Below are 27,617 nucleotides of genomic sequence, written 5' to 3' on the forward strand. Positions count from 1 at the left end.
CAGCCACCGCCGGGATATGGTGGTACCTGTAGTCCCAGCTGTTGTAGAGGTTAATGCAGACTCGGAAAATGGAGGTCAAGGTAGGCAACAGACCAAGTTGTCTATCAGTCTCCCTGCCTGCCTGATCCCTGATGCTCTCTTTCAAAAAAAAAAAAAAAAATGTAAAAAGCAGACATAAAACGGGGTAGGAGGCATACTCAGCAGTAGAACACAAGGCCCCTTGTTCAATCACAGTGCTAAAGGCAACACTGCAGACAACAGCTGATAGATATATAGAAAGGAGAGACCCACATGGGACAGGGAGCCCAGGGCTACTTCCTAGACAGCCCCTGAGCTGGGGTTCCCAGGGGCGGCAGGTTTGGACCAAGCAAAGGGGAGTATGTATACACTCTCTGGATCAAAACAAGTCATTAGTCAGACTTCATGATGCTATAATTAGACCTTCGGGTTTTGTGTGGAGTTCAAGTACTGGAGGTGGAACCGGGGCCTTTCACGTGCTAGGCAAGTGCTTTTCTGTGTTTCTACTATGGGTGTTTTTAAAACTTAACAGTTTACCAAGGTATAATTCACATACTTTGAGAGGGATCTTTCCCTCTCAAAGTACATAGGGTGGCTTATACATTTACAGAGCTGTGCAACCAACATTACTAATTTTAGCTTGCTTTCATCACCCTAAAAGAACCCTCATACCTGTTGGCCACCTCCCCCCTCCCCCAATCCCAGGAAGTGGCTTTCTGTCTCTGTGGATTGCTTATTCTGGTCAGCTCACATACATGGATTTCTATATAGTCTTGTGATTGTTTTCTTCACTTAGCGTAATGTTTCAGGGTTCATGCATGTTGTAATATGTATAAGCACTTCCTTTCTTGGAGGAATAAATACTGCACCATGTGAATGCAATGTGTGCTAATACTACATGGTGTGAATACTACATGATGTGAATACTCCTTGGTGTGACTACTACATGGTGTGAATACTCGTGGTGTGAATATACATTGTGTGAATACTCATGGTATGAATACTACGTTGGTGTGAATATTACATGGTGTGAATAATCATGGTGTGAATACTCCTGATATGAAAACACATTTTATCTCTTTTTCAGTTAGCTGACATCAGGATTGTATCCAATGTTTTGGTGTTATGAATAATATGCTGCTATTAACACACTTCTGCACAATTTTTGTACGGGCAGTTTTCAATCCCCCCTGATAGATGAGATATAGAGGTATAGATATTATAGATTCAGATATATAGATATCCATTTTATAATTTTTCCAGCAAGAGGATTCTAATTATCTAGTTTCATCCTATTAACATTTGTGTGTCTACCTTTGCTGGTTACGGTGTAGTCTGGGTTGGCCACAGCTCTCAATCTATCTGTCTTAGAAACAAAACAAAACAAAAAATATCTATTCCCTTCCATTTAATTATCCTGGCCTACTCCTCAAAAACTCAGTTAAGAAGCTGGGCAGTGGTGGTGCACACTCCTTTAATCCCAGCGTTTGAGAGGCAGAGGCAGGCAGTTCTCTGAGTTAGAGGCCAGCCTGGTCTACAGAGTGAGTTCCAGGACAGCCAGGGCTATACAGAGAAACCCTGTCTTAAAGAAAGCAAAAGACAAATAAAACAAAAACACAACTCAGTTGAGGGGCTTAGGAGATGGCTCAGTCAGAGAAGTGCTTGCTGTGGAGGCAAGAGGGCCTGAGTTTGGATTCCCAGCACCTATGTAGAAAGCCAGGCATAGCAGCATAAACTGTTAACCCCAGAGCTGGGGTGGCAGAGGCAAGAAGATTCTGGGGCCTTGCTGGCCAGCTAGTCCTGCCAAATCAGTGAGTACCAGGTCCAGTGAGAGACCCTCTTGTAAAATAAGGTAGAGAGTAATTGAGACACTAGACATTGACCACAGGTCTCTATGTATGGCCCCCACATTAACAGGCACATTTACATATACCACACACAAATCAACTGAACAGCCTGGCACAGTAGTCCACACCTATTATCCCAGCAGTCAGGCAAAATTGCTGTTAGTTGAAGCTGTGCCTTATTTCGAAACCAAAGGCTAACCATGAGATAAATACAATGTTGTAAAATAATAATCTGTAATGCTTGTTTACAAGGAGCGACTGATAACCAGGGGTAGTTGGCAATATCACCCTGCACCTCCTTCGAATGACATTTTATTAAAGTAGCTTGTTGGGTTACATGGCACACTGACAACAAAGAGCAATAGAAATAAATATAAGGATTTCTGAGCTCCCAGTTCTTTTCTCTCTTTTTTTTTTTTTTTTTTGATGAGTATTAGTGTTTGTGTCTGCATCCCACATGCATGCACTGCCTACAGCGGCCAGAAGAGGGCATCAGACCCCCAGAAGATGGAGTTACAGGCCCTGGGAGCTGCCCAGTGTGGGTGCTGGTAACTCAGGTCCTCGGCCAGAGCAGCAAATGTTCTCAATCACGGGACCATCTCTCCAGATTCTTTCCTGTTGGTCACGTTTGTATTGTGTGTGTGTGTGTGTGTGTGTGTGTGTGTGTGTGTGTGTATGTGTGTGTGTGTGTGTATGTGTGTGTGTGTGTGTGTGTGTGTATGTGTGTGTGTGTGTGTATGTGTGTGTATGTGTGTATGTGTGTGTGTGTATGTGTGTGTGTGTGTATGTGTGTGTATGTGTGTGTGTGTGTATGTGTGTGTATGTGTGTGTATGTGTGTGTATGTGTGTGTGTGTGTGTGTATGTGTGTGTGTGTGTGTATGTGTGTGTGTGTGTGTGTATGTGTGTGTGTGTGTGTATGTGTGTGTATGTGTGTGTGTGTGTGTGTGTATGTGTGTGTGTGTGTGTGTGTGTGTGTGTGTGTATGTGTATGTGTGTGTGTGTGTGTGTGTGTGTGTGTGTGTGTGTGTGTTTGGCTTTGTTGTTGTTTGTTTGAGGAAAAGTCTTCCTACATAGTCCGAGATGGACTTGGAACTCATGTAGCCCAGGCTGACTCCCAACTTTTGGTCCTCCTGCCTTGGTTTCCCAAGGGTAAGGATTCCATGAATAATACCACCAATGCTTAGTGATGAGTTTATTTTTAAGGATTTTCCCTCGGCTCTGTAGTTACCAGTAACTGGAAAGGATTTAAAGGGTGAGAGATTGGCGGCATGAGCACAGGTGGGCAGGATCTGCACAACTCCTCACTGGCCTCATCCTAATTAGATCTTCCTGCAGGGTTGGGGGCCTCCTCCACAGTCTGTGGCACCTGGGAGCTGACAGGGGAAAGAGAACCTTACCACTTCCCTACCTCCCGGGGATATCTAAACGTCAAATTATACCACTCACACATAAGGGTACAGAAACATCCAACGTGCAATACAAGTGTAAGGTATATTTTCCTTATGTTCCCTCTCCTTCATGTACAAGACCCTAAAAATAGAGAAAGTTATTTTTAACTTTGATTTATCACGATATTCAATGTATTACTGTAAATTCCAAATTGGTGGGGTTTGGTTCTTCATAGATCGCTCTTGCAGAGACCGGGAGCTCCCTGCCAGGGGCATGTGCTCGAACGCCAGTCATTCATGTCACCCTTGTGCTCCCTTCTTTGTGACAGGTGCATGCTAAGCTCTGGGAAACCCACAGAGAATAAAGCAGATTGATAGAGTCTGTATCCACTCCCCCAAAAGTATGGCATAGTGGAAAGCCCTGTGCTTCAACAAGCTCTTACAATACATTGTCACCTTGAGGGAGGAGGAGGGTGACGACTCCAAGTACCCAGGCTATCAGTAAGCAAGGTTAGATTATTTTATCACAGTAGTGAGCCTTTGATTTCATCACGTCTGTAAGGCAGAGCTGTTCATTCCTGAACTTAGTCCCTAATCGGAGAGTAAAGAGGATGTCACACTGCCACACAGCTGGGCCTGAGAATGAGCCAGCAGAAAGCACAGCCTGCTCTTCCACTGTCTGGCCTGGTACTCAGGAGCTCTTCAGAGACAGTTGGGCCTCCAGCTCCACCCTGTCTTTCTCTCTCCTTGCTTTCAGTTCTGTTTCTGACAGAGGGGGAAAAAAGAAAAAGAAAAACAAACAACACAAATCAGATGCGCTCAATACAAGCTAAGGCCTGTACTTACCCCTGCCCACCCACCCTCCTCTTTGGGATCCTCTTTCTGAACTCCATAGGTACCACTCTCAGAATCCCCTCCTAACCCTCCACCAGTACAGCCTGCTTCCTCCAGAAACACAACAGCTCACACAAACCCACAGCCCTCAAATCCTGGGAGCCCAAGCAATATGGACCACCTAAGTTCTCAGCAGGTGGCCCCTTGCTCCTTCCTCCTTTCTCCATCTCTACCCGTCCCCTGGGACCTCTTTGGGAGCAAGTCACCTGACAGGCCAGCACAGTCTCACTCTGAGTCCTTGCAGGTCACACAATCTCCCATGTGAACTCCATCACCCCATCTGGCAAGGACAAGGGTCCGCCCACCTCTTTGGGGGCACAGCCCTGGTGCTCAGAGGTTAACTTCACAGGCTGCTGATGCATTTAGAGGACCTGATTCTCCTTCCCCCAGGCCTGTCACTTTGAGGGACGGGTGGAGGAGACAGGGAAATGACTGGGAGTGTGGAGACCTGAGGTGACTTGAAGCCAATCTGTCTCAGGGGTAATTTCTCCATTTTTAAAAAGCAGGGGGTTGTTGTAATCTCTAAGGCACATTTTTTTTTAGCTTTCAGAGCGTGCAACTGCGAGGTTCTAGGGCTCTGTTGGGACCACACATGATGGTTCTTGTGAGTTGAACAGCTGTGTATCCAAAGAGTAGGGGCAGGCATGCCAGTGCTGATGGCCTAGTCTATGGCTCCCCCTCATAGAGCAGAATAGACTCTATTTCGAGGCATCCCAACAACCGAAGCCCAAGGTGAACTGGTTGCTGACATCTGCAGCACCTAGCCAAGGCGCCTGTCAGGACAGCTAAACTTCCCGCGCCCACGCAGGCGACCCCTTTCCTCCATGACCTGGCAACCTTAAGTCCATCCCGGTGGCACCAGCCTGCCACCCCCGCCCCCTTGTCACTCAAGAGCCCGGAAAGGCTTGGAGGGTTATGCCAAGCCTGCTGGGCTCTGTGGCCTGAGACTACGTGGTGGCGGCCAGAGGGCACGGTTGGGCCGCAGCAGTGTTTGCAGCGGGCAGGGACCCTTTTCTAGCTTCCTCTGAGAGAGCCCGATCTAGCCCCATTTCTCCATCCAGGCTGCTCCCTGGCCCCACAGGGCTCTCCTTGCCCAGGGCGGGCGGGGAATCAGCCGGGTTCGCGCTGCCGGGGACTTTGGAGCGAGGAGGAAGCGCGGAGGGGCGGGGAGGTGGGGGTGTGTCGGGAGGCGGTGGTGGCTGGGTTTTATAATCCGCAGGGCGGTCGCGGCACGAGAGAAGGGGCAGCGCCGCACCGCGCGCACCGCGCCATGGGGGCCGCGTCCGGCCAGCGGGGGCGGTGGCCGTTGTCGCCTCCGCTCTTGATGCTGTCGCTGCTGGTGCTGTTGCTGCAGCCGTCGCCCGCCCCGGCACTCGACCCTGGATTGCAGCCGGGCAACTTTTCCCCGGACGAGGCAGGGGCGCAGCTTTTCGCTGAAAGCTATAACTCGAGTGCCGAGGTGGTGATGTTCCAGAGCACCGTGGCCAGTTGGGCGCACGACACCAACATCACGGAGGAGAACGCGCGACGCCAGGTGGGTGCCCGGGCCCGGGCGGGGGCGGGGCGCAGCAGGACGCAGCGGCCAATCACAGGCCTGCGGTCCGTCGCCTAGGGCGGACAGCAGACGCCAGAACCCCCCCGCCCCCCAGCCTCAACCCTGAGCACTGAGGTCCCTAATGGGACCCCTGCCATTAGGCCGGACCCTCCCACCCGCTCTGCGCATTAGACAGGCAATGATGCTCCAGTACGGGCTGGGCACGTGATCCAAGCCAACACAGGAATGGAGTGGATGAAGCTGGCTCCTCAGAGGCCAAAATCCTCCCGAAGCGGCATCAAGGGTTGGGGCGATGGCTGTCTGCGTACAGGGTACCCAGCTTGGCTGCAGAGCCCTTGCCCTCTGGCATTTGCCTGATCTCCTGTTGAGTTTCTTTCCCTGGCCCTCCACTCACTGTCCCCTACTTTGGCCCCAATTTTCTCCTTCATTGTTCCCTTTGAACTAGATTCCCACACTTTCCAACCAGAGGGCTCAGGAGGAGGGGTGCTGCCCCTGCAAGCTCATCCCCAGGACAGGATCTCTGCAGGAACAAGGGGTCCGGAAGCCCTTAGCCTACCACTGCTCTCTCAGTTCTGTAGTCTCTCCTACCTGAGCCTCTTTCTAAGCTGGGCTACTCTTTCTACCCTCCTGGTGAGCACAGGAGGAAGCGGCCCTGGTCAGCCAGGAGTTTGCAGAGGTCTGGGGCAAGAAGGCCAAGGAGTTGTATGAGTCCATTTGGCAGAACTTTACTGACTCAAAGCTGCGAAGGATCATCGGATCTATTCGGACCCTAGGACCTGCCAATCTGCCCCTGGCCCAGCGGCAGCAGGTGGGTCTGAGGGTGGAGGCAGAACTTGAGCTCCCCGGGTGCCTATTGTGGTTGGGAAAGCAGCCCGGCAGACCGGAAGGGACTGATAGTCTGTTTGGACCTTGGCTATCAGGAATCTGGGGAGACAGAGTGCTGTTCATGGGCTTTTCCCTCCAGATGCATGGTGTGACAAGTCACTTTGTATTGTGGAGTAGAAAGCCAAACGCGGGAGCTGGCGGGTAGCTGAACTAGTGTGAGGCCCTGGAGTTCATACTCAGAATTGTATTGCACATACAAAGAGAGATGTGCTCTCTCTCTCTCTCTCTCTCTCTCTCTCTCTCTCTCACACACACACACACACACACACACACACAGCACAAAGGCCAGGGGATAGCAGGGATTCATGCCCGCTGTGAGCTGGAGACCAGCTGATGCTTGCCTCGGCTCTCTGGTCAGTGGGTACCACCTGCAAAGGCTGCTTGCACTGAAAGGGGCACCAGTATAGTAGGGGTTGGAAGAACTGGGTGGCCTTGTCTGAGTCACATCCTTCCTCCAGGCCGCTTTTTCCTTCCAGCCAAAGGGGTGGGAAGATTAACTCCAGGGGCTAATATTTGGTCACTAATATTTCCTCAACTCCAACTTGGCAGTACAACTCTCTGCTAAGCAACATGAGCAGAATCTACTCCACTGGCAAGGTCTGCTTCCCCAACAAGACTGCCACCTGCTGGTCCCTGGACCCAGGTATGGTCCTGTCCAATCTCTGCTGGGGTTTCCTGGTCCTTTTGGGTCACCTCTAGGATGATGTCTGTCAGTAAACCAAAGGCACTGGTACCCCATTGGGGCTGGAATGTGCAGATGTACCCACACTTCTGCCTCACACCCTTGCTGCTTCTGGCAAACTCACTTCAGGGAGCCTCTAGCACAGCGGTTCTTATCCTGTGGGTTGTGACCCTTTTGGGGGTCAAAACAACCCTTCCACAGGGGTCACCTAAGACCATATTTACCCAACACAGATATTTACACTATGATTCACAACAGTAGCACAATTACAGACGTAAAGTAACAACAGAAATAATTTTATGGTTGAGGGTCCCCACATGAGGAACTGTATAAATGGTGGAGGCATTAGGAAGGTTGAGAACCACTGGGCTAGCCCACCCCTCCACCACCGTCTGGCCACCTAGCTCTCCTTTTAGGGGTCCTTTCACCTTCCCCAAAAGCTTCCCACAAGCCCTGGGTCCCTTGGTGCTTCGCTGTTTTATGCAATGGGCCATGGAGGGTTTGTCTATTCTAACCTCTAAATGTCCTTTCTGTGTCAACTGCCTTAGACGTTTTCCTGGGAGCAGGGTCCTGCCTGGTGCTTTCTTTGGATAGCCTCATCTCCCCAAACCCATAGGCTGCCCTTGGTCTGGGGATACTGTGATGCGTGAGGAAGCTGGTGGGAATGAAGACCAGTGTATACCTCTGGTTTCATAACTGATCCTGCTCACCTCTCTCAGAGCTCACCAACATCCTGGCTTCCTCACGAAGCTATGCCAAGTTGTTGTTTGCCTGGGAGGGCTGGCATGATGCTGTGGGTATCCCACTGAAACCCCTCTATCAAGACTTTACTGCCATCAGTAACGAAGCCTACAGACAAGACGGTGAGCCTGCATCTTTCTCTCCATGGACAGACAGCCACCTTTCCTATCTTATAAGGCATCCTTGTCTGCTGTCCCCAGTGAGCCCTAAACCCCTGAGCTAGATAAAACAGCCAGACTGATGGTCTCAAGATCTCATAGCTAGTGGGAATGGTATGAAACCTGCAGCCAACAGACCCTGCTGTCCTGTCCCTTTTACTGATGCTCCTGGTACTACCTGTGGCACTGCTCCTGGCCCTAAGACTCTCTACCTCTTTGTGTTCTTGGACCTGTTTTGCTGGAGCCTAGAGTGGACCTTGATATGGTGACCCATATCTGTAATCCCAGTATTTGAAAGGCTGAGTTAGAAGGATGAGGAGTTTGAAGCCAGCCTGGACTACATAGTGAGACCCTGGCTTTGAAATGAGGGAGGGGGGACTAGTTATGGCACACAACTGTAATCCCAGAGCTGGAGAGACTGAGGCAGGAAGATCTTGAGTTCAAGGCCAGCCTGAGCAAGTCTCACTCCAGTGCTTGGAATCAGGACAATGGTAGAGTTGAAGCTAGGATGTGGACAGCCAAAGCTCTGGGCCTGACCTGCACTCTCCCACCCTGTTAGACTTCTCAGACACAGGAGCCTTCTGGCGCTCCTGGTATGAGTCCCCCTCCTTTGAGGAGAGTCTGGAACATATCTACCACCAACTAGAGCCCCTCTACCTGAACCTCCATGCCTACGTCCGCCGCGCACTGCACCGCCGCTATGGGGACAAATACGTCAATCTCAGGGGGCCTATTCCTGCCCATTTGCTGGGTAAGAACCTGAACCTTGCTGCCCAGAGGAGCTCGGGTGCAGGAGGATGCCTAGAAGAGGGACGATGGGTCACCCTCACAGTGCCTCAGGCATGTGGAATGTCATAACCTTTGCTTCCTTACACGGAAGCCCCCCATGGCTCAATGTCCCCACCAAGCTGGAATCCTGCTTTAGAGACTGAGGTTTATTTAGAGCCAAGAATTTAGAGCCAATGGAAAACTGGAATAGAGCAGAGCTAGGGGTCAAGTCGATGGCTTTGGCTTCAGGGTCAGGGTTAGCAGCAGCCTTATTGTGGACCATACCTGAGGACATGAGTCTGGGAGCCTGGAAGCCTGGAAGCCTGTGGCCCCTTAGTGAAGGATCCTGGCATAATCGGAAAAGACACCAGTAACCAGTCCTGTGGAGCCCACAGAGTCAGGGGACATGTCCTTTGGCCCAAGGGTATATAGGTGCCGACACCCACACAGGATAGCATACATAATGGGAATGGTTGAGCAGGAGACCAAACTGTCCCACTTGCTTCTTCCCTGTAGGAGACATGTGGGCCCAGAGCTGGGAGAACATCTACGACATGGTAGTGCCTTTCCCAGACAAACCCAACCTCGATGTCACCAGTACAATGGTACAGAAGGTAGGTCAATGAGACAGGAGTTGGGGGTCATGTGATAGGCATGGGGCCCCTCCCCTTTTCTGCAATAGTCAACAGTGACCTAAGGTGGCAGAGTGATCTGCTGTGGTCAGTAGTGCCCTGCCTTTGGGAAGTGAGGCCACTGAGCCTCAGATACCTTTCCTGTCCTGGGTGGAAGTCACAAGCCCTGAGCTCAAGGCATGGCTCCATACGGCTGCCTCCTGACCTGTTTCCCTGCCTGCTGGCCAGGGCTGGAACGCCACACACATGTTCCGGGTATCAGAGGAATTCTTCACCTCGCTGGGGCTCTCACCCATGCCTCCTGAGTTCTGGGCGGAGTCAATGCTGGAGAAACCAACGGATGGACGGGAGGTGGTGTGCCACGCCTCTGCCTGGGACTTCTACAACCGGAAGGACTTCCGGTCAGACCTGGGGAGAGGAGTGCACAAGGGGTCTAAGGGAGGCGGCTGTGACACAGACCTGCCTCTGTACTGGGGGATTGGTCTATGCCAAGACAATAAGCCACATTAGCTCAGTATCCCTGCCGCTTGGAGGGACGACCAGCTGTGTTGCCTTGGCGTGGCTTGAGTGATGGTGGATCAGGGTAGGGTCAATAGGGTTGCTAGCTCCTGAACTCTCCTCACCCCAGGGCAGAGTCCTCCTTGGCCCTGTGTTCCTCCAGGACCAGCCTTCCCAGCACTCTGGTCCTGCCCTCAACATCACCTTCATCCCCATCATCCCCACTCCAGGATTAAGCAATGCACACGGGTCACGATGGAACAGCTGGCCACAGTACACCACGAGATGGGCCACGTGCAGTACTACCTCCAGTACAAGGACCTGCACGTCTCTCTGCGTAGAGGTGCCAACCCTGGCTTCCATGAGGCCATTGGGGATGTGCTTGCACTCTCCGTCTCTACCCCTGCACATCTGCACAAAATCGGCCTACTGGACCATGTTACCAATGACATAGGTATGGCGGGGGGGGGGGGGGGGGGGGAGGCATATCCAGCCTGGCTCATTCAAATCTCCTACCACAGTAGATCCCCACTGCTCCTCACTCCATCTCGTCCTTATTTTTAACTTGAGACACCAGATGCACACACCCTGACCTTAGCACTCACCCAGAGTCCTTGTCTAAGCGGGGCTTAGAACTTGAGGCTCACCTCCTCTATCTGTCCAGCCTCGCCTCCTGCCAAATGACCCTCCCTCCGCCAGGTCCACTCTGCCCTAGCTGCACTCTCTCCTTCCCCCTTTTCTTTCTTCTTGTTTCTGAACAGAGAGTGACATCAATTACCTGCTAAAGATGGCCCTAGAGAAAATCGCCTTCTTGCCCTTTGGCTACCTGGTGGACCAGTGGCGTTGGGGGGTCTTCAGTGGACGGACCCCACCCTCTCGCTACAACTTCGACTGGTGGTATCTTCGGTGAGAAGAGGCTCACCCAGGGCACCTCCTGCCTCTACCAGTCTTGTCCCTTCCTTTCTAACGTCTGCCCTTTTCCCTTCCCACTGAAGCCTCGCCTTCAGGAAGTCCCCTCACCCCCATTTTCCAGGCTGTGGAAGGGATGCTGAGGAAGGGGTGGGATAGGGGTGGAGCCGGTATCTTTTCTGCCAGTCTCAGGCAACGTGTACAGCCTAGGGCCTTAGGATTTAAACATCCTCTTCTAGAACCAAGTATCAGGGGATCTGCCCACCAGTTGCCCGGAATGAAACCCATTTTGATGCTGGAGCCAAGTTTCACATCCCAAACGTGACACCGTACATCAGGTATCTCTGCTCTACCCACATCCCTGCTCTGTCCTCCTTCAGACCCAAGGGTTGAGAGTCAGAATGCTCCTTCCTGGGCTACGTACACTCCATTTCTGCCTTCTTCCCAACAGACAGCCCTTAGTCCAGCTGTCACCTGCAGGACACCGGATAGATAGAGCCTGAGCAAGGGGCCTTTGTCTAGCTCCCCACGCTCGTTCCTCCTAGCCCCCGTCTGTGCCCGCAGGTACTTCGTGAGCTTTGTGCTGCAGTTCCAGTTCCATCAAGCACTGTGCAAGGAGGCAGGCCACCAGGGCCCACTACACCAGTGTGACATCTACCAGTCCGCCCAGGCGGGGGCCAAGCTCAAGTATGTGGCAGGGTTCCAAAACAAGGGGTAGGGGTCGGAGCTGAGGGAAGAGGCTGGTGGAGGTCGTTTCTGCAGGTAGCTGTCTGCTCTGGTTGCAACACCACAAAGCCAGGCACCTGTGGAGTAACTCTTCTCTCTTTCCTCTACTCCTTCCATCTCTTCATCCCTCCCTCCCTCTCTTTCTTTTCTCCCTTCCCTTCCTTTTCTTCCCTCCTTCCCTCTCTCCCTCTTTCTCCTGTCTCTCTTACATATCAAATATTTATTAAGCAGGCCTTCAGCTGCCATGGGCCAGGCAAATATCCCTTACCAGCCTCACAGAGACCTCCCCCACCCCCCGCAACCCTAGAGTTCTTTTACTAGTGAGGGACAAGTGGACAATGGTGCTGTTGTGGGCCCCACCCTGTGTCCCCTGTGCCCACAGTGGTCACTCTGCTTGGCAGGCAGGTGTTGCAGGCTGGCTGCTCCAGGCCCTGGCAGGAGGTACTGAAGGACCTGGTAGGCTCAGATGCCCTGGATGCCAAGGCACTGCTGGAGTACTTCCAACCGGTCAGCCAGTGGCTGGAAGAGCAGAATCAGCGGAATGGCGAAGTCCTAGGCTGGCCAGAGAATCAGTGGCGTCCACCGTTACCCGACAACTATCCAGAGGGCATTGGTAAAGCTCTGAGTGAGGGTGGACTGGGACCAAGAGAAGTCCTGGCCTCTGGCCTCTGGCTTCTGGGTCAAAGCCTCAGCATCCTGGTCACTTTGCTGCCAGCTGAGCCCCAGTGTCCTTTGCTTCAGTGCCAAGCCACCCCTGGGCTCATCCTCAGGGCCCTAAGCAGAAATGGGTATGTCTTTCTCTCAGGGTCCTAGAGACAGTGTGCCCAAGCCTGAGGGCCCTTGGGGTCAGGCTGGCTGGCACATTGCTCTATGAGGTCACACTGCAGGCTTGGCTCTTATTGGCCGGTGATGGGAGCTTCAGGGCTCTGCTTTCCTGCGGCCATGGGCCAAGGTTGGGCTACTCCAGGACTGCCCAGCTTCCTCTTTCTGCTGCTCTGCTGTGGGCACCATCTGCTGGTCCTGAGTCAGGTGGCCACTGACCACGTGACAGCCAACCAGGGGATAACAAACCAGGCAACAACCAGAAGCCAGACAACAACTCACCAAGCAACCATTGACCAGACAACCCAGATCCCAAGTGGGACTCTTGGAAGGGGGCAGGGCCATGAGGGGGCAAGGAGCCAGGGGCCAGCAGGAGGGAACTCCAATGAGACCACACCCTGTGGTAAGGAAGGCAAGGCCTGTCTGTTTTCCTCCTCACCTCCTGCAGACCTAGAGACTGATGAAGCCAAGGCTGACAGGTTCGTGGAAGAGTATGACCGGACAGCCCAAGTGTTGTTGAACGAGTACGCAGAGGCCAACTGGCAATATAACACCAACATTACCATAGAGGGCAGCAAGATCCTGGTAGGAACCACTTCCACTAACTCCAGCATGAACCATGTGCACACACACACACACACACACACACACACACACACACACACAGCACCAAGCTGTCAAAATTGGTGAAAAGTCTGAACTGAGTATTTAAAAGAATACTCAGTTTCCAGTTTAGTGGGCTTGGACTCTGCACCTGAGCAAATTTCTCTCCTTTGTTACCGTTCTCTAGTTGAGGATTCTCAGACCGTAATCCGTTGTGCATCAGTGACTTATAACATTATAACGTTATAACATCAGTGTTATAAGTGACTTATAAGCGATGTTAGTGTCACTCCTTAAAGGACTGACAGCCTGTTTGTCAGCACTGAGGGATCATTCCCCTGTACCTTGGCCCTTTCTTTGTGACAGAGTATACATTATACTACAGAAAACCAACTAGCCATATGCTCCAACCACTGGGTGCTAATGTTGACTGAAGACCCACTATGTGCTGCAGTCCCTGGGTCCTTGGTACCTCAACTTCTCTTCCTGCATACACCCCTTGGCAGCTATGCATAAGCAGTGAAATTCTTCCCATTTCAAAGATGCAATCACTGAATACTCAGGGCAGGCAGGGGTGGGTGGGTGTGGTCCTTCTAACAGCACACTGCCTTCATCCTAATGACACCTAAGGCATGCTAAGCTCTTTTTCCCTACGTGCTAGACTGCAGGTGTCTGCCAAGGAACTCATACTGTACCTAATGTACAGTATGGTCCAAGTTGAAGTGGAGGGTATTTGTCAGGGCAAAGATACCAGCCTAATGAAACAACACTCCTCACCACTACCTTTATAGACCCTCCTACACGGAGACCATACCAAATATCCTGAGCCTGACACTACCTCCTTGTGCCCTCAGCTTGAGAAAAGCACGGAGGTATCCAATCACACCCTGAAATATGGCACCCGGGCCAAGACATTTGATGTGAGCAACTTTCAAAACTCTTCCATCAAGCGGATCATAAAGAAGCTTCAGAACCTGGACCGGGCAGTGCTGCCTCCCAAGGAATTAGAAGAGGTAGGTGGCCATGCGGGGCAGGGAGTGGAGACTGCTGGGAAGTGAACCACCACGTCCTGGGTCTGGGTCCACACTGCTGTCTTGATTTGTCAAGTCTTAATAATAGGGGTCCTGTCTTCATGTCTCTGCAATTCCCATAACAGTAACACTTTGAGGGCCCATGCTCCTATGGGTCCCACCCCATGGTACCTGGTGCCAGAGCAAAAGTGGGGGAGGGGCTCTTCACTACCCTTTTCTTCCCCTTACAGTACAACCAGATCCTGCTAGACATGGAGACAACTTACAGCTTATCCAACATTTGCTACACAAATGGCACTTGTATGCCCCTGGAACCTGGTGAGAGCACCCCTGGGTGAAAGAGAGGTGGCAGTGGGCAACTGGCTGGTAGGGATGAGCGTGCTGTCAAGGGAAGGGTTTCCTGAACTTGTCCCCACCAGTAGAACTGCTCTGCCCGCACAGAGAACCAGAACCCCATCCAAATTTCTCTAATCCTCTGCCCCTGTAAGGTTGTCTCGCCCAGAATTCCTCAGCTCTCTTTCTCTTTCTACATGCCCCTCAGAGCAGTAGACTCGCCAGCACATGTCTCAGAGGCTCAGACCCCAAAAAGGAGAGTCTTCACCTTCTCTGACTTCCTTAGAACCCCCTCCCTCACTGAGGGAGATTCCTGAAAAGGAAATGGGAAAGGATGAATCGCACAAGAGTCTCACAGCCCTAGAAACACCAAATTAGAACTTGGCCTCCTGTTCCTAGCCTGATACCATTCCACACCATCCCTCCCGCTACTGAACCTCTCCACAGTGAACCGGCTCCACAGTGAACCGGTTATAAACCGGCTCATAACCACCTCTCTCCCGATACTCATTTCTCTTCAGCCTATGTCCCCTTTGCCAAGGTTCACTCTGGCCCCACCAACACCCACACAGATAGTCTCACAACACACTCTTTCCAGGATTGATAAACTAGATTCATAAGCATTCTTTGTGAGGAATCTTTACCAGTTGTTTCCTCCTGGCCCCACCCCAGCTCCCAAGTCAGAACAATAACAAATAGAAGGAGAAATGGAAAATAAACAGAAGGAAGAAAGAGTCCCGGGGCAGGGTCTGCCCTATAGGCAGTGGGTGTGGCTACGCACACACGCAGAGAGGGAGAGGGAACATGTCCGTGCTTCATGCACACAGACATGTAAGAATGCCTGGGGTTGTATGCATGTCTGGGTGTATATTTCTAAATGTGGATATTTTAAAAAACATGGCCGGGCATGGTGGCGCACACCTTTAGTCCCAGCACTCGGGAGGCAGAGGCAGGCGGATTTCCGAGTTCAAGGCCAGCCTGGTCTACAGAGTGAGTTCTAGGACAGCCAGGGCTATACAGAGAAACCCTGTCTCAAAAAAAAAAATTACTTTAAAAAACATGTAGCATTTGGTATCGCTGCCATACAGGGTTTTGATCTAGGACTAGGCCATCTGGCCATAGACATGGTAATTAAAAGGTCCGTGAAGACCAGTGACTCATCACAGAATTCTGAAAAGCAAATCTTTTCAAAGAAATCTAATTAAGTTTATCTTTCTCTGTAACAAGTGAATATGACAGACTATTCTAGGGTAGAGGCCCTGAGCACAAGCTCAATAGTGAGGGCTTGGGCCACATCAGATGCTCCAAGCCTCCTCCATGTAGGCCAAGGGCAGGGCAGGATCCTGGCAAAGGCACCTGTTTCAAGATAGCCACCTGCAGTCTTGTGTGGCTCTCACCCAGGCCTGAGAATTGGATGCCACCTGTGTGTTCTTACTGGGGTTTCTCGTGCAGAGTGGCTTCCACAGGACATAGACGCAGGCTCTCCTCCTTGCTGGGGACAGCCCAGGTAGTTCTTGACCCTCCACAAACCTTGTGGCTACTGTTTTATTAATTTCAGCCCAATGACAATTTGCAAAGGATGCTGGAGGTCCCCAGGACCACAGCAATGACAAGGCACAGCCCCCTGCTCAGGGACCGAGCTCTCCCATTCATTTCCACATCCCTGAGAGGGCTATGGTCACTTCCTTGTTTATAGATTTGGAAAGAGATAGGTCCGTGGGAGAGAGAACTTGAACTCAGGCCTGTGAAACGCCACAAACCATTTCTCCCAGGGAAGGGGAACTCTTGAGAACCTTTTGTTTCTGCTCTGGCCACACCCTGCACGTGCACATAGGCACATCACTGAGATCCTCAGAAGAGAAGAACAAAGCTGTCCCTTTCAAAGTATCTGAGATTGTGTGTGTGCAGCATGTCACCCCAGGTGGGCACCCTAGGAGCTCATTGCAGCCGCTGGCTCCCCCATTCCCCCTACCCCCACTAGACTTCCTGCCCGTCTTTGTCATTTCCAAGTGCTCTTACCAGTTTTATTCCAACTCTGAAACTCAATGACCAAGTTCCCTCAATAGCAGATGAGAGGTGAACCAAGGCTCAAGCCATCTGACCCCTTCATTCCAGATCTAACAAACATGATGGCCACATCCCGGAAATATGAAGAATTGCTATGGGCATGGAAGAGCTGGAGAGACAAGGTGGGGAGAGCCATCCTTCCTTTTTTCCCAAAGTATGTGGAGTTCTCCAACAAGATTGCCAAGCTCAATGGTGAGTTACCAATGCTGGTACCTCTGGCTGGCTGCTCCCCAGTACCTCAAACTCCTCAGAGGCCCTCTGGGATCCCCAGGCCAGGGACAAGTAGGGCCCTAGAGGTGTCAGGGACATATTGGGTAAGTGATGGCTGTTGGAAGAGCTTGACTGTGTCTCCTGTGCAGGCTACACGGATGCAGGGGATTCATGGAGATCCTTATACGAGTCTGACAACCTGGAGCAAGACCTGGAAAAACTGTACCAGGAGCTGCAGCCACTCTACCTGAACCTGCATGCCTATGTGCGTCGTTCCCTGCACCGCCACTATGGGTCCGAGTACATCAACCTGGATGGCCCCATTCCTGCCCATCTGCTAGGTAAGGACATTGGTCCAGCCTCAGGGAGGTGGTCAATGGGCAATAAAGGGACAGTATAGTACTGGCCACAGGGCAGAGATCAAACCAGAATAGTGACAGAACCAGAAGCTCTGAGGGAGCGTGGCCAAGGCTGGAGTGGAAAGGGGTTGGGGGAACTTCCCACTCATCTTTCATACCACAAATATTGTTTATTTGTGGTGCTGGGGATTGAACTCACGACCTTATATATGGCAGGCAATTGCTCTAACACTGATCCACTCTCCCCAGCTTTTCTGGTGCCATGCCCGCCACAGAATTAAGATGTGCAAGCCTTTTACCATCTTTTAAGGGAAAGACTACATTATCCATCATGCCCTGAGATAACAAGATCCAGGAGTCTTGGTGTGGGGCTTGGGGAAGTTCCATATGAGCCTTGAAAGATGTGAGATTTTGGCAGGGATGGTGTGGAGGATCTGGGTCAAGGTGTGACAGCAAAGAGCCTTCTAGGGCTTTAAATATTAAAATAACCCCAAGTGCATAAAGGAGGGAGAGGAGCAACACAGTAGGAGATGAGAAGAGCCAGGGGGAAGACAGAGGCCACCAGTGTTCTGTTCCCATTGGGTCAGCACTTTCCTGGTGTTATTAGGAACAGTGAAGCCAGAGAGACCACATTTAGAGCTCATTTGGGAGACGTCCCCCAGAAGGTGGTTCTACTGTGGGTCTGATTCTCACTCACGTGGAGCATTGCTGCGTCCCAAGATCCTAGCCCTCCTCCATCCCTTTTTAGGAGAGTTGAAAGGCAATCTAAGTAGACATCAACTTAGTGACCAAGAGCATGGAGCCCAAGAGGAATGCAGAAAGTTCCAGGTGGCTGGGGATTCAGGCTGGGGCTGAGAACTTCATCTTCAGTGAGGAGAGGGGAAGAAAGTCTTTAGTATACTAAAGTATACTGTATTAAACTATACTATACTACACTATACTAAACTATACTAAACTATACTACGCTACACTACACTGTACTGTACTGTACTGTACTAGTATAGTATTACCCCCCCCCCACTGACATTCCCATCCCCTTCTCATCCTCCACCGCTCTCACTCTGGCACGCTCTCCCTCAGCTATCGTAGACTCCTGACTCTATGTGGAGTTTCGAACTTTCCACTCATTTGAACATCACCCTTCTCTCCAATCCTGGAGGGCTGGGCTCTTAAACTGACACTAAACTCTAGGGCCTTAGCCATCCCCAGAGGAGATGGTTGAGTCCTGTTGGAGTCCCGGGGGCCGGCATAATACAACTTCAGAGAATACAGAGGGGACAGTGTAATGGTAGCTGGACAAGAGTGGCCTGCTGGCAGTTAAAACCAATCTCATCACTTAGGAGTTATGAACCCACCCCTGTTGGGATTATGTAACTCTCTCCAGACTCAGGGTCCTTTGCTACACAGTACTAGGGAGCAGGGAGGATTACAAGTCATTACATGCCACGTGCTTTGGGTTGGTTGGCACTTTGGAGGTGGTGGTCATGGGCACTGATGCTCCAGGGACTATAGATTCCTCCTGTGGAGGACTCCCTCACTGCTCATGAGTAGTAAAGACTTACCCTGATTCCTAATGACTAGCAAGGCTTTACCTACAACCAATATTGGAAGTGGCCTTGTGGGCTGGGTATGCAGGTGGGGAGACATGCACATCAAATACCCAGCACCGTTTGCAAACAGTTGGTGCTCAAGAGATACCACCTTGATTGACAGGATTGGGATCTGATCCCTCTTCCGGCAGGATTTCTCTGAACCTACACAATCATGTTTCCTTTCTGCCATCTGTCTTTCTCCCACTTGCCTCCAGGGAACATGTGGGCGCAGACCTGGTCCAACATCTATGATTTGGTGGCGCCCTTCCCTTCCGCCCCCAATATAGATGCCACGGAAGCCATGATAAAGCAGGTCAGTGAAGCCAAGACGGCCATCTCTGGACCTCCTGAGGGAATGGGGGGTGGGGGGGACAGGCCCAGATGGGAGGGCAGATACTCTCTCCCTCTCACATCCTCTCTCTTGTCACAATTGTGTCTGTCAATCAGAGAGCCCAGTTTGCAAAGAACTCTCTCTCTGCTTGCAGGGATGGACACCCAGAAGGATATTTAAGGAAGCTGACAATTTCTTTACCTCCCTGGGGCTGTTACCTGTGCCCCCTGAGTTCTGGAACAAGTCGATGTTAGAGAAGCCCACCGATGGAAGGGAGGTGGTGTGCCATCCCTCAGCCTGGGACTTCTACAACGGCAAGGACTTCAGGTCTGTCTGACTGGAACTAGGACTCTTATTTTAAGCCCCAGGACAGACAAGGGTATGGCTCTGTGGCTATCCCCTCAACTGGAGTGAACAAGACAGATGGTGGGGCGGGGTGGGGGCGGGGCGTGTTTGGGATGCAGTTGAGAATCAAGAGTCAAGGAGCTGGGTCCAGTTCCAGACATGAGAATCAGGTAGGGAAATTCCACTTAAGAAATGAGAGGCAGGCCAGGGCGTGGTGGCGCACACCTTTAATCCCAGCACTCGGGAGGCAGAGGCAGGTAGATTTCTGAGTTTGAGGACAGCCTGGTCTACAAAGTGAGTTCCAAGACAGCCAGGGCTACACAGAGAAACCCTGTCTCGAAAAACCAAAAGAAAAAGAAAAAAGAAAAAGAAAAAAAAGAAATGAGAGGCAGAAGTTGTGGGCAGCTCTGTCAGTCAGTGGTCAGTTGGATGCTTACAGCCACAGACCTGATGCCTGCTGTAAGCTCTGTTGTAGGCTGCAAAGCTTCCCTTACAGATTGCTGGCTCTTCCTGTGGGCATGCCGCGGGTACCCAGGGAGGCACGCTAGTGCTTGGGTGCCTGACACAGAACCCACTCTCAATGACAGACAAAGCATTGTCCTTATAAAGTTGGGATGAATTACCTACAGCTGTCTAACAGACTGCCCCAAAAAATAGTGGCACAAAATGACTAGCTGATCGTCAAGTCTCCATGTGCTGCGCAGGAGGTGTTCACTACAGGTGAAAGTGTCCTTACTCCGAGGTGACAGACATCTCAGAGTATTTAAAAGCTTAATTGGGCCAGCAAGGTGTCTCAGAACACAAAGGTGCTTGCCATCACCTTCCACAACCTGAGTCTAATCCTCCAAACCCTCATGGTGCAGGGAGAATGGACCTTCAAAAGACTCGGTCCTTCGATGGCCAAGGGCATACCACGACAGGTTCACACACACATAAATATATCAACTCTTAAAACTTTAATTAAACGACACTAGGGGGAAGTGACTCCTAGGGCTTTGTGAATACTGGAAAGACATTCTGTCACTAAGTTACTACACCCTAGACACAACTGGGGTAATTTTAGCAGCTCATCTGGGGCCATTTGCCCAGAATCTAGTTTTGGCTATTGGCTGAGTTTTTCAGGTCTCCACCACAGGTAGTGCCTAGGTTAGAATGTTCAAGGAGACCTGGTTAGGGTGTCTGGTTAGTGCGGCCGGAGCGGCTTGTAGTTGATCAGGCCTCTTTTTGGCACAAGCTAGCAGATGAGTTAAAGCAGAAGCAGCCAGGCTTTTCAGTGACTAAATGTAAAACTGGCACAGAGTCCTGTCCGCTCTATGGGTCCCTCCTCCCTCCAGCATTCCTCTTTTTAGACAGACTCACTATAAACTTAGGCTGACATTGAACTTGTTATCCTCCTGCCTGAGGCTCCCAAGTGCTGGGATTGCAGGTATCTTTAACCTTACATGTCTACCACATTCTATTGGCTATAGAAAGCCCCAACTGAGAGTCAAAGGAAAGGGGGAAGACTATGTCTGGGTTGGGACGGAGATACTGTCCCTAGCTGATGAAGTGTCCCAATAAAACAAGTAGATACAGGGGCTGGGGAGATCAGCAGTTAAGAGCACTGACTGTTCTTCCAGAGGTTCTGAGTTCAATTCCCAGCAACCACATGGTGGCTCCCAACTATCTGTAGTGGAATCTGATACCCTATTCTGGTGTGTCTGAAGACAGTTACAGTGTGTGTGTGTGTGTGTGTGTGTGTGTGTGTGTGTGTGTAAATTCTTTTAAAGAAAGACAAGTAGATACAAAGCTAGGGCACAAACAAAGTGGGTTCGTGGGGTGAGGGAGTACTGTCTGGCCTTAAACCCTTTGAAAGGTTTAGAGCTTGGAGCTGTAAGGGCCAGGTAAATTGACCAGGGGATCGGGATCATGGGGGGGGGTGAGAATTCCTGTGGGAATCTTTTTTTTTATTATTACGTATTTTCCTCAATTACATTTCCAATGCTATCCCAAAAGTCCCCCATACCCTCCCCCCCCACACTCCCCTACCCACCCATTCCCATTTTTGGACCCTGGCGTTCCCCTGTACTGGGGCATATAAAGTTTGCCTGTCCAATGGGCCTCTTTTTCCAGTGATGGCCGACTAGGCCATCTTTTGATACATATGCAGCTAGAGTCAAGAGCTCTGGGGTACTGGTTAGTTCATAATGTTGCACCTACAGGGTTGCAGATCTCTTTAGCTCCTTGGATACTTTCTCTAGCTCTTCCATTGGTGGCCCTGTGATCCATCCAATAGTTGACTGTGAGCATCTACTTCTGTGTTTGCTAGGCCCCAGCCTAGTCTCACAAGAGACAGCTATATCACTGTCCTTGCAACAAACACTTGCTAGTGTATGCAATGGTGTCATCGTTTGGAGGCTAATTATGGGATGGATCCCTGGATATGGCAGTCTCTAGATGGTCCATCCTTTTGTCTCAGCTCCAAACTTTGTCTGGGAATCTTTTTCTATGAGCAATCAGAGACATTGTAGCAGACTCCCCATAAGAAAGAATTATGAGGTGAGCCTACCCTGGGAGAGTCTGCTTAGATCCCAGGCAGAAGTAGCCATCATTGGAAGTGGCTTGTAGAAGAGAGAGGGATCAACTCAGAGAGGCAGAGCCTTCTGACTCAGACTGCTCTGTAACTGTCATTCACCCCTGGCCATTAGCATTCACGTGAATCCACTCTGTGGTTTGGGATTAAATGAGATGCAGATTGCCACAGCCTGTGTGTTTCCCTGGAAGCTAAAGCACGTGGGAAAACACTGGTCACACACTCTACAGTGTACAGAATTCACGTCTTTGGGCCTGCAGAGCAGGTCAGAAAGCAATAGACAGGGCCGATTAGAGCTACTCAGGGAAGCTAGGGACAGAGAAATGGCTACAATGACTTTTAGAAGCTCCTGGCCCTCAGGCTACCTCTCTCTTAGGGTATCTGGATTTCTCCTTCCCATCACGTCATGCTCCTTGCACACACACAGAGTATGTCTGCTTCATAGGATACATGCATCGTGGTCCCTTTGCGTCTTTGATATTCTGACACCCCTTCTCCCAACCCCTGTTCCTAGGATCAAGCAGTGTACCTCTGTGAACATGGAGGACTTGGTGATAGCGCACCACGAAATGGGCCACATCCAGTATTTCATGCAGTACAAAGACTTACCCGTGACTTTCCGGGAGGGTGCCAACCCTGGTTTTCATGAAGCTATTGGAGATATAATGGCTCTCTCAGTGTCTACCCCCAAGCATCTATACAGTCTCAACCTGCTTAGCACTGAGGGCAGTGGCTACGGTGAGAGAGAGCAGAGGCCCTGTTGGTCAGGCTGGGGACCCAGAAGGGGTAACATACCTCGGGAGGTGGGAAGGAGGAAATTTTTGTAGCCCCTCCCCGGCCTGCGCAAAGTTCTGAGATAGACCATTAGAAAGAGAAGAGGACCCAGCCTGAGAGGAAATCACACAGATCATCCCTAAGAAGGATGAAGAGATTCAGCACCTTCCACCCCTCCCCCAGCCGGATCTGAGCTGATAACCCCACCCACCCAATAAGAGGCAGGCATGAACCTGAGGCTGTGTTCTTTCTGTCTTTCTCTTGGCAGAGTATGACATCAACTTTCTAATGAAGATGGCCCTCGACAAGATCGCCTTTATCCCCTTCAGCTACCTCATCGACCAGTGGCGCTGGAGGGTCTTTGATGGAAGCATCACCAAGGAGAACTATAACCAGGAGTGGTGGAGCCTCAGGTTCTAGAACACTCTGGTGGGGGTGTGGATTGGAAGGGATCTATGAATTGTCTGCATGCGCCTTGAGGGTCTACAGATGAGCCAGTAAAGTGTATGTGTGCGTACACACCAGTGATGGGGGGTCCCCCGGGTGGTTGTACAGGGACACAGCATGCAGGGGAAGAGGATATTCTGATGCAGGGACTGTTCTTCAAGTGAAAAAAAAAATACCCACTCCCTTTCAATTTGGTTCTCCCTAAACTCGCCTTCTACCACATCTTCCTCCCCAACAGGCTGAAGTATCAGGGTCTGTGCCCCCCAGTGCCAAGATCCCAAGGTGACTTTGACCCAGGGTCCAAGTTCCACGTTCCTGCGAACGTGCCATACGTCAGGTAAGACTGAAGGGAGGAGAGGGCGCCATGGGGGGTGGTCCCTTCCGGCTCATGTTTAAACTTTCGTCACTGGACACTCCACGCTGGAGCTGGTTCAGGGCACACGGTGCCTGGGTCCGCTCACCCGCTACCAAGACCGTTTCTTTAAATGTTCCTTGGATAACACGAACGTTCGCATCAACTAAACAGTTAAAGTCAGAAACCTCACCAGAAGATTGGCTACTGGTTACAAGGCCTAGTCTCGGTAGGATTTCTGTCTCAAAGCAGGTTTTATTCTGTAGCCCAGGCTGGCCTGGAGCAAACTATGTAGTTCAGGCAGGCCTTAAATTTATATCAGTCCTCCTATCTTAACCTAGCCTGGAATGGTGAGCCACCACATCCCCCACTGACGGGGCAGTTGGCACATGGCTGGATACTGACTTGGGCCCCATTGATTGATTAGTTTCGAGACAAGATCCCCTTGCGGGGCCTTTGCTCCAATTAAACCAACTGCCTGCAATACATATTGAGTTATATATAAAATATCCTGTCATCTGCAGCCCAGGACTAAAGGCCCTGCTTATGTAGAAGGTTGGGTGCTTAGGGACAGGTTAATTACCAGCTTGGGGCTCAGAGGTCATGTTCTTTGAGCAATGTCCTCTGTCTCTAGGGGTATCCACATTCTTACCTTGATCTCAACACAAGGGCTAACAACTCAGCCTCCTTTCTACACAGAACATGCTGGAGACCTGCTAGCTGTGGTCCTCCATTGTGAATTACACTCTTAAGTGGATGGCGTCAGCACACCAGCCTGTGCGTCATTCAGCCATAGCATAAGGTGGCCCAGGCAGCTCCTTTCCTTCCTCATACTCTCAGGGCACTGAGGAAGGATGGGTGTGGGACCCAGAGTTGTGACTAGGCAGGTCCCAGGACAGAGTCTCTGGTCCCCAGGCTGGTACCTGGGAGCAAGGCACAGAGGACAGAGAAGGCCTCTCAAAAAGGCTAAGCTTCTTAAAGGTCTTGCCTCCAGCAATCTCTGCAAGCCAAGGGGAAGCAGGCCCTGACATCAGGACTAGTCAGCACATACTAAGATGGATGGAGTCTGGGACCTGGGAAGGAAGCAGCACTCACTCTCCAATGTTGCAGAGGACCAAGAAGCAGGAAGAGTCATTGCTGGGACCCATCAGCCTTGACCTAGACAGTGTCCTAGTGAGGATCTTTAGGTGACAAGTCTCTGGTGAGGCCACCACCACCTACCAGATCTCCTAAGGTCCCAGTACTCACTCTTGCCTGGAGATGGACCCTGTGACAGTGTCCCAACTTAGCACAGTTATCCAGACAGGAGTGAACGAAGGAGACTTGGCTCTCTAGAAAAACACATCTCACTGGCCTGCAGCCTGCACGAACACTGAGGAAGTGCCAGGGGAGCGGGTAGCAAATGGTTTATGCCCAGGATCCAAAGGAAGGAGCCTGTTCTGCTACTCAGGACCTTTAAAATCAGAGTTGGTGTGGTTGCCCAGGCCTGACTGGCAGGTTCCCACCAGGAAATTCCTGCTACTTCAGATAAGACTGTTCCCACTGCCTTCCTTACGGAGAAGGCTCTATCACATCTACAGGTTCCACCCAGCAATCGCCTTCTGCTCCATCAGTGGGAACCATACAGCTTGCCAAGGATTTGACGGGGCTCTTTCATTAACCTCTTCTTGCCTGCTCTTTGGATCTCCTTGGAGCAGGAATTTAGGCAGCCTGTGGGTGGGCAGCATCCACACAGGCACGGCTGGGAGGAGCTCAGATGGCACCAAAGGCAATAGTGACATCCTGACCGCATCCAGTGTCTCCCGGGACTGTCAGAGGGGCACCAGCAAGCCCCTCCATCTCCGCCCCACTCTACCTTTCCTATAGTCTAGGCACTTCGCCCACACCGTGTCACCCCTTCCCTCCACCGCAGGTACTTTGTCAGCTTCATCATCCAGTTCCAGTTCCACGAGGCGCTGTGTCGCGCAGCCGGGCACACGGGTCCCCTGCACAAGTGTGACATCTACCAATCCAAGGAAGCAGGGAAGCTCCTGGCGTGAGTGTCCTTGAACCTCCTTTGACTCTTTGGACCTGAGAAACCACTAAAGCTATTGAGCGGCACTGAGAGCAGACAGGAAGAGCCTGAGTCACCCTTGACATGACACCTCCAGGAGGACCCTGGAGTTCCTGGGGCCTCCCCTCTCCACCCCTGCCTCAGACCTACTCAGGCTTTCCCAATCCTAAAGGGATGTTTAGGCGGAGAAAATGGGTTTGATTAGGTAAAAAGAATCCAGGTCCTTCTTACTCAGTTTCCCTTTCTCCGGTGCCCCCCCCCCCGCCCCCCAGGGATGCCATGAAGCTGGGCTACAGTAAGCCGTGGCCAGAGGCCATGAAGCTGATCACAGGCCAGCCTAACATGTCAGCCTCCGCCATGATGAATTACTTCAAGCCACTGACAGAATGGCTCGTCACCGAGAACAGGAGACATGGAGAGACACTGGGCTGGCCGGAGTACAACTGGGCGCCAAACACCGGTACTACACCCACCCTGCCTCCAGCCCCCGGGCCCAGCTCCTAGAGCTCATATAGGGCTGAACCCCATTCCCAGTCCAGACAGTCTCCAGTCTGACCTCAGAGCAAGAACAGGGACGCCAGGACGCAAGACCCCAGCCCACCCGTCGCCCTGCCCACCGCCCTGTCTCCTTGCTTCCTCGCTCAGCTCGCGCAGAAGGCTCCACCGCAGAGTCCAACCGCGTCAATTTCCTGGGCCTGTACCTGGAGCCACAGCAGGCCCGCGTGGGCCAGTGGGTGCTGCTCTTCCTGGGCGTCGCCCTGCTCGTGGCCACCGTGGGTCTCGCCCATCGGCTCTACAACATCCGTAACCATCACAGCCTCCGCCGGCCCCACCGTGGGCCCCAGTTTGGGTCTGAGGTGGAGCTCAGACACTCCTGAGGTGACCCTGCTGGCAAGGCCAGCAGAGGAGTGTCCCATAAGAAACTGGATGGGGGACATGGTGTTTGAGTGGAACATACCCTAGCTGAGCCTTCCTCCTTTGCTGTCCCCATCCACTCTGCCCCACCCCCACCCCCCAGGCCCAGCCCCCATTCTCTGGATACCCAGTGTCTAACACCGACTTCCCTGCCCAGTCTCTGTGAATACAATTAAAGGTCCTCCCCCACACCTGAGTCTGTGTCCCTTGTGGGAAGCCAGGGACAGGACCGGCTGCTTGCCTGTCTCCTGACAGTCCCAGCACGACCCTTTACTGGTTGTCTTCGCAGTCTTCCTCCAAGCAGGAAGCTAATCCCAATTCCTCTGGACCCCATCCCCCACAACCTTTCCCACCAGCCTTCCTAACAGCCCAGGTGAGGTGGCTCCTGTCTTGCAGACCCATGAACTTGCCAGGGAGGAGCCTAGGAAACAGAGGGGAAGGAAGCAGGTAGGCTGCCTCCTTTATGTGTGGATACACTATAGATGGCTCATCCTGTCCCATGTGACCTCTCTGTGGCTGGGTGTCTTGGAGGAAGGCTCTGGATGCCCTTCCCTGCTACAGGGTGAGGGCCCTGGAAGGGCGTGCCTCACTGAGCATGCTGAAGCGGCCAGTATATAAGTGGACAGCCTGGGTTCCCTGACGGAGCCACGTAGGCTCTGCCCACAGGAAAGAGCATTAATCCGTGACCACACAGTGGGTTCACTGCTACTGCCCACCTCCTCATCCCGGAACACATCCCCTCAGCCTCAGCCATCCTTTGGAAGGCCTATTTGGATTTTAGGGGGTGTCACTTGAAGTAACTTTTTATCTACATATTTATGTAGTAAATTTGGAAAATCTGAATAAAAAGCCCATGGTAGCAACATTAAGAAATATAAGCACTGTTGAAGTTTTGGTATCGTTCAGACTTTTTCTTTTATTTATTTATTTATATTTATTTATTTTTCTCTACACACGATATGAGGTACCACTATATTCTATGTATCTTCCCCCCTTTATCATAAATGCATCTATTTTTACAAAAAAATATTTGATTGCTAATCCTAGTTCTTGGCCAAATGGAAAATGGTCAGATTTCTAGGGCAGAATCTTGCCTTCCCGCTGGGTCT

At 51.5% G+C, this 27,617-nt stretch overlaps 1 protein-coding gene and 1 long non-coding RNA gene across 4 annotated transcripts; one reads left to right on the top strand and one right to left on the bottom strand.

The window, feature by feature from the left end:
- Window positions 1-3,043: 3,043 nt before the first annotated feature.
- Gm11651 (predicted gene 11651) lies at window positions 3,044-23,131 on the bottom strand. Its single transcript, NR_104047.1, has 3 exons — window positions 22,975-23,131; window positions 9,862-9,977; window positions 3,044-4,013 (listed from the first exon to the last, which is right to left on the bottom strand). It is a non-coding gene; the product is annotated as a predicted gene 11651 (long non-coding RNA).
- Window positions 5,385-27,401, top strand: Ace (angiotensin I converting enzyme (peptidyl-dipeptidase A) 1). 3 transcript variants are annotated; one of them, NM_207624.6, is made up of 25 exons: window positions 5,385-5,682; window positions 6,344-6,511; window positions 7,138-7,231; window positions 7,990-8,133; window positions 8,729-8,920; window positions 9,454-9,551; window positions 9,798-9,970; window positions 10,298-10,521; window positions 10,829-10,973; window positions 11,216-11,314; window positions 11,541-11,663; window positions 12,104-12,315; window positions 12,973-13,109; window positions 13,982-14,140; window positions 14,389-14,476; window positions 16,607-16,750; window positions 16,918-17,109; window positions 18,935-19,032; window positions 19,205-19,377; window positions 22,482-22,705; window positions 23,010-23,154; window positions 23,427-23,525; window positions 25,453-25,575; window positions 25,866-26,053; window positions 26,239-27,401. In NM_207624.6, exons 1-25 carry the CDS (start codon window positions 5,419-5,421, stop codon window positions 26,469-26,471), a joined length of 3,939 nt encoding a protein of 1,312 aa, NP_997507.1. In that variant the 5' UTR covers window positions 5,385-5,418; the 3' UTR covers window positions 26,472-27,401. The 3 variants fall into 3 exon arrangements, with proteins under 3 accessions (NP_997507.1, NP_001268748.1, NP_033728.1); NM_001281819.2 differs by having other exon boundaries at window positions 25,866-27,401; NM_009598.3 differs by lacking the exons at window positions 5,385-5,682; window positions 6,344-6,511; window positions 7,138-7,231; ... (7 more) ...; window positions 11,541-11,663; window positions 12,104-12,315 and adding an exon at window positions 12,626-12,840.
- Window positions 27,402-27,617: the final 216 nt, after the last annotated feature.

Source organism: Mus musculus, chromosome 11 (assembly GCF_000001635.26).
Source record: "Mus musculus strain C57BL/6J chromosome 11, GRCm38.p6 C57BL/6J".
In the NCBI taxonomy this organism is placed as follows: domain Eukaryota; kingdom Metazoa; phylum Chordata; class Mammalia; order Rodentia; family Muridae; genus Mus; species Mus musculus.

Excerpts from the sequence above, each read along its gene's own strand:
- Ace (NM_207624.6), top strand. The coding sequence starts at position 5,419 with ATGGGGGCCGCGTCCGGCCAGCGGGGGCGGTGGCCGTTGTCGCCTCCG. Across the intron at positions 11,315-11,540 it reads AACGTGACACCGTACATCAG|GTACTTCGTGAGCTTTGTGC; the intron begins GTATCTCTGCTC and ends CTGTGCCCGCAG. Across the intron at positions 19,033-19,204 it reads CGGAAGCCATGATAAAGCAG|GGATGGACACCCAGAAGGAT; the intron begins GTCAGTGAAGCC and ends CTCTGCTTGCAG.